This window comes from Dromiciops gliroides, chromosome 1 (genome assembly GCF_019393635.1).
Source record: "Dromiciops gliroides isolate mDroGli1 chromosome 1, mDroGli1.pri, whole genome shotgun sequence".
NCBI classification, from domain to species: Eukaryota; Metazoa; Chordata; class Mammalia; order Microbiotheria; family Microbiotheriidae; genus Dromiciops; species Dromiciops gliroides.
Window position 1 is genome coordinate 193,496,518 of NC_057861.1, and position 6,508 is coordinate 193,503,025.

At 39.0% G+C, this 6,508-nt stretch overlaps 1 protein-coding gene across 3 annotated transcripts in view; it reads right to left on the bottom strand.

Annotated features, from left to right (window-relative positions):
* Positions 1-211: 211 nt before the first annotated feature.
* Positions 212-6,508, bottom strand: part of SALL3 (spalt like transcription factor 3) — a 23,145-nt gene continuing 16,848 nt past the window's right edge. Inside the window, exons 2-4 of one of the 3 annotated variants that reach the window (XM_043979402.1) lie at positions 5,295-6,508; positions 4,738-5,078; positions 212-3,292 (exon numbers count right to left, since the gene is read on the bottom strand). The exon at positions 5,295-6,508 is cut by the window's right edge and continues 1,732 nt beyond it. In XM_043979402.1, the coding sequence (XP_043835337.1) occupies positions 2,861-3,292; positions 4,738-5,078; positions 5,295-6,508 (1,987 nt within the window). In that variant the 3' untranslated portion in view covers positions 212-2,860. Of the gene's footprint in view, positions 3,293-4,737 lie in introns of all 3 variants that reach the window. The other 2 variants (XM_043979401.1, XM_043979403.1) reach the window with 2 other exon arrangements.

Genomic DNA, 6,508 nt, shown 5'->3' on the forward strand with positions numbered 1-6,508 from the left:
GACAATTGAGAGATGTTTCAGAGTATAGATGACCTTTGGACACTGACAATACCTTCAAACATTCAAACTTTTTCTACCACATCTTCTTTCATTGCAGATATACAATCCACATTTAAGAGACTGCATTTTCTTCTTAGAAAAAAAGCTTTTTAATAGCTCAAGTATAATCAAGATACATTTAAATATTGCTTAGGCCTAAACTTGTCAACCCTATGATGGCATTCATGTATGAAGGTTAGAGAAAAATCATTGATGTACATCCACCACAAATGACCATAAGCTCAACTCTCACTTTTCCATCAGAATAATCAAGGAACGCAATTCAGAAATAATATTACAGCCTGCATTTTATTCAATTCATATGACAAAAATAGTAACCTAGACTAAGACATCCATTTCAATCAGTAGATGTGTCAAGCCAACAAGATTTAATCATAAAAAATATTGGATCTAGGTAACAATTCCCAGTTGGTTCAGGGAGGCTCCTAGCCCTACATGGTATCGCAGTATAAAAATAGTGTCTCTCTTCACCATGCAGAGAGGAGTGACCTAACCCTGAATACAAAATGGGGTCAGTCTTACTGTACCTTCATCAACCATCTTATTTACAACACTTTACATCTCTCTTTTGTTAAGTTATACACATCCTTTAGGGAGAAGAGATAACACTACATGGTACCAAATACTAACAAAAAATTCACACCAAAAATGACACATATAAATAAAAACATTCAACTGCTGAATTACAGCAACATTAAGCCACCTCAGTTTTCTTTTTCCAATGTTTGGAAAACCCCCAGATCCCCCACATTCTGTGGTAAAAGATGGCATAACATGGGGAAGTTCTATTTCACCACTGTAGAAAACAGAGCTGTATAGTTCATTGTTCATTTCCAATAGAAATAAACAGCTAACAAGTCTTCAAAACTCTTTTCATTCAGTTACACGATGGCAGAAATAGTCCATCTTCTTACAGTAATTTTTTTTTTGTGGTATAAGAGATTGTCCTATTTTTTTCAGTCTTAACCAAGAAGACCTCACTGTCTGATTCTTTCTTCAGGGGCATACAACTCCTTGCACTGTTACCCAGCTACCCATGATGTCCCTTGAACAATTTTGTTGGACGGAAGTTCATAGTGTCAGACTCCACCATGCTTGTAATGCACAAAAATGAGGTAGTACACAAAACATTTACTGTTCAAGTTTTGATTAAGCCCCAGCCTCACCAGCATCCTAGCTTAAGAGGAGTGGAACCAGTCCCTTTAGCTATCTGATGTCATTTGAACAAAGTAATCAGCATAAAATGGTATAAGAATAATCAGAGGACATTGTGCTTTGTTGTAATCTGAGACAATAATCAGCAAATTGGGAATTTGGAATATTTTACAGTTATGACTGATTATACTGCCAGACACTTAATATTTCTTCCCAGTTTATTGTACATAATACCAGTGCTGTGAGGCAGTCAACATCTTGTTTGTGGGTGTGTGAGAAAGAGACAGAACAGATTACAGTAAAATTAAACCTACACAATGTTCTCTTTACTGTTTCCTGGGCTTGCATTGATGTCACATCCTAAGATTAATTCATCAAAGTTTTGTTAGGGGTGGTCACAGTTTTTAATGGGCTTTGTAGAAAAGTTAAATAAATCATTTCAATTTCAGAAATGGCAGGCCCTATTGTACTGAGGATCTGACAAATCTTGGTGGCTTTTCTATTTAAGTAGCATAGATCTCTCATATTATTTGACCTTAAGACAAAACAAGAAACTGTAACAGGTTTTTTTTTTCATTTTCCTTAAACCAAAGTACTATTTATAAAATAGTTTACATATTTTTTCATTTTCAAATTATAGACAAACCTCCCTAATACAAAATACTAAAAGTGCAATAGTATAAATTAAGAGTTTGCAACCACATTATACAAACATTACCTTTTTATTGTACAACTTTGATAACATGAAATATTTACTCACAACTGTTTATAATGTTGTGAATAATTTATGGTGATAAGGTTTGTCTGTAACTTGTTTTCCAATCATTGAGCTACAGACCACACTACATTTTTCATTTAATAGAACAACTGTCCACATAGCAGCTACAAATATTTAAATAAAAAAAGATTTGTTACTGACAGGTACTTGCACATGAAAAGCATGCTATCTTTCCCAATAAAACTTCACAATTTTGCCTGCATTGAAATAAACCACTTACTTATAGTAAAACAAATCTTCCTTTTAAAAAAAAATCACATAGCCAGATGTATTTTGCAGTACAAAAGCTTCATTTAAGGATGGGGCTAGTATATTGTCTGTTACCCGCATAATCTTAACATTATAAATACTACAGACAAGGATACTGTCATAATACACAGCATGGGGGTACTAAATCACTTATTTAAGATTAAGATTTCTAAAAACATAGTTCAAGTTTCTAACTAATTTGAACAGAACCAGCAAATAAGTTTGACCAGAATGCCGCAGTGAAGCCCCCCCCACCCCCTCTTTTTTTCTTTTTTCCCTCTTAGGTGATCATTAAGTTTTATAAGAAACAAAGTGGACTTGGTCTAACCTCTTTCAGTTGCTAATGCAGTTTCCATTGACTCCTTGTTAACTTAAATTTTAAAGGTTTCAGAGTTCTCAATAACAGTCAAACTCACTGTTAAAAGAAGTACCATGCAGCTCTTGCAAGACAACTTTTCAGCAGCCACATAGTTAATGTATTTTCTGCTATGGATAAAATTTTAAAGGGAACCTAGGCATTTAGATCATAAGACTAATGCTTAAAACTTCCAAATTTGTACATGAAATAGAACAAATGTGTTGATTAAGAGTCCCAAGAGTTATTCACATTTCTCGCATTTAATTTATACCAATCTCCTTGTTATCCTCAATAAACCTTGTGAATGGACGACTGGCTCCTGTTTCTGAACTTGCTTTGTCCAGGCCACCAATAGGAGGGCTGCTGCCTGTGCGAGCTTTGTCCATACCACTTGTAATGTTACTTAAGGGTGGAATGGCACTTCCACCTAGACTTACTGGGAGTTGTGGAATGCCTCCATTCTGTATGACTGAAATCTCATTGTTCTTCATAGCAAGTCCATTTGTGATAGCTGCAGCATACTGGTTCCAAAAATTGGGGTCAACATTCATTGCCCGAGCTGCCAAATCCTTTTGGAACATTTCAGAGAACTTCAGTGCATCACCACCTAACAATGCCATGGGATTTTCCACAGATAGTCGGCGGCCGCGTCTTGCAGGGGCATTATTCCACATGTGAGTTCCCATATGAACCTGCATATAAAATATAAGAAAAGAAAAAAAACTACAAATAAGCAAATTCTCATAACTTATATTGTTGCTTTGCTGTATACAGTCATTTTCACAGAATCTGAGTGCACAAACCTTCAGGTACTTATTGGCCATTTTTCTTTTTTCTCCCAAGCAATTTGGAGTGACAGAAAATGGTTCTAGGGAACAGCTTATGATCAAATATGTACATTATTTTCATTAAAGACACAAAGTACATTTTAACATTAAGAATGTGTGTTCTCTGAGGTGACAAAAATTTAAACAGCAAAACAAAATTGTCCCAGATTCATAAAACACAAAGGCTGCCAAGAGAATGTTTCAATATGTGAGAATAAAGATCTGTGCTCTCTTACTGTGTTCATCCTAATTCCTTTGACCTCCATTTCCTTCTTCTAAACCATCTAGTAATTTTTGCCCTGGTTTTTTTTCCTCCTATACTCTTGCTTCACTGGGTGTCCCAAATGTCTCAGTATATTCTTTTCAATTCCCTTCAAATAAGAACCCCCCAAATGAGTTTTCAAACTTCTATGAACTTTTTGTGATCAGAAGATGCTCCTCATATTACCTTTATCCCAGCCATGCATATCTGAGCTATGGTGACAATAGGAATATTGACCTCTGAGATGTCCTCTAAAATCCTGCTGAAACCCAGCTTTCCCAGATATGCATGTTATAGAGAACAGAAATGAGGATGCACAATAAGAGGCAGTATAGAGATACAGGTCTACTGGTAATGAGTAAGTCCTGTGCTTTTTCACATAGGTTAGCTTTGTCAGAAAACACACTATGGAAGGATCTGAAGTAAGTTGAACATGTGCTCTAATTTCCCCCCCTGAATTCCTTTTATGCTCCTCTACACTCTAGAACTTGAATATTGCTCTCCTTCAACTACATACCCACCCCATCAGCTCCTCTTGGTGGCCACATAGAACAATAGAACACATCTTGGTTTGGTGTTTTTTTGTTTGTTTTTTTTTTTTAATTGCTTAGCAAACCTCACAGTTGCTGTGGCATTCTTTCTTTTTGAGAGTGACTGTGTTTTATTCTGCGACAGCTCTTTGAATGTTGGTTTCTTTTCATACCAATGTTCCACTGGGTGTTGGGCCTGCCAGCCAAGGTGCAAAGTGCATTCACCGCCTAGCTCATAGAACAGGCTATAAACACGCATCTGGCCTTAACCTCACAAGATCAAGTTTGAAGAACAGGCCTTGATACGCACCCACACATCAGAAGGCAGGACTGAACCCTTGCATGTTACCATGCTCGACAGGAACACGTGACAACATACAACAGGCTTCCTTAGCTTCTCATTTCTCCTGGCCAGGAACACAGCAAAATGACAGCCTGCAAAGCCTAAGAGAGATGCCTTTCAATAACCCTGATTTCCTTACGGGTTGATTTTTGAGATTGAGAGTTTTCCTTCTTACCTTGAGATTCCCCTTTGTGGTAAAAGCTCTACCACAGATTGTGCAACCAAATGGCTTTTCACCAGTATGGGTGCGCTCATGTATCTGGAGTGCACTTGCTGAGGAGAAGGTCTTCCCACACGATTGACAGTTGTGTTGCTTAGGTGTTCGCCGTGGTGGGGGTGCCAGCATAGGAGTGAGGCCTGGACTCATCACTGTCTGTGGTGCAGCAGGAACCTGGATTCCAGCTGGAAGCAGAGGGCCCTCCCCCAGTGAGATCGGCTTGCTGTGACCATTCACTTCCATTTTGATCATGGTAGGCGCAGTGCTGGTGACCAGGCTAGGAGTACTTTGGCTGGGACCTAGAGTAAAGTTGGGTTCAAATAACTGAGAAGGCAGCTCTTTTAATTTGTGTGTCAGTAAGTGCTGTTTTAAATTACCCATAGTGGAACACCCGCGACTGCAGACTGTACAAACAAATGGACGTTCTTTAGTATGGCTGCGGTAGTGAATTTCCAATGCACTCTTACAAGCAAAAGGCTTGCCACAGATATTACAAACAGTACTTTTAAACTTACCACGTTCTCTGTTGAGGAACAGCAGGTTAAAAGGAGCTTCCTCCTTGATGACTGGTCTGCCCGGGGTAGGAGCTGTCAGATCGAGTGCACCTCCATTTTCAGGAGCAGGTGGTGGACTGTCTGGTTTTTCTGTCTTTAGTGGTGTTTCTTGGGGGTCTTCTTGGTTGCTCAGGCCTGGAGACTTGGAAGGAAAACTTTCACCGTTGCTGTTTACTGGGGACAATGCTTGCATGGATGAAGATGATTCTGACATGGCAGGACTGCCTGCGCTCTGGCTTTCAAGATCACCTACAGCTGATGAGGAATCATTACTTAAATGGTCACTTTCCCCTGATCCATTTTCTATGGATTTCAAGCTGGTCAACTGCTGACAGTTCATGACAGAATCAATCATTTTCATCTGATTCTCCAGGGCAGCAATGCTAGAGATTACAGAAGGTGGTGAAGGGGGACATGACCCAGAGTAAGATATTAGTGGTTTGGATGAGTCACTAGCTGTGTCCTTTAGCTCTGGGTCTTCTTCCATAGAATTTTCGTCAATGTCATCATCATAGTTGCTCAGGGTTTCGATGTTTTTTTCATCATAAGAAAGTTCTGAATCCATGGCATCTTGGAAGCCCTCTGGTAATGGTGTGTTTGGGATTTGTCCCCCCATATGCATACGAATATGTTGCTGAAGAACAACAGCATTTGTAAATTTCTTTTGACAAATGGGACATGAATGCTGTACTCTTAGTGGTGGCTTCGCTCGATGAACTCCAAAATGTGTTTTTAGATTGCCTTTTGTAGTAAAGGCACGTCCACAAATTTTGCATTTAAATGGTCTTTCTCCTGTATGTGTTCTGTAATGCATCTTGAGAGCACTCTGACAACTAAGCACCCGGTGACAAATGACACATTGATTTGGATCTGTCATCTTCTTATCAATGTTCTCAACTAACTGTTGCAGCTTTGAGGTTTCTGATGTTTGCATAGAGTCAAGCAGACCACCAAATGGGAACTTTGCTTTGAACTGGTCAGAGATTGCTGGAAGCACAGGGTTGGGGAGGGTTGTGGAAACACTACTATCTGTTACAGTGGTAACAATCGAAGTGGAAACTGTAGTAACTTGCACGCTGATGGAGACTTCTCCCACTCGTGTGTTTGTGGAAGGCAAACTGATAGGTTCAGTTTTTGTTAGAGAAGACCCACTGTGAATTGGTTGTGGGGATTCT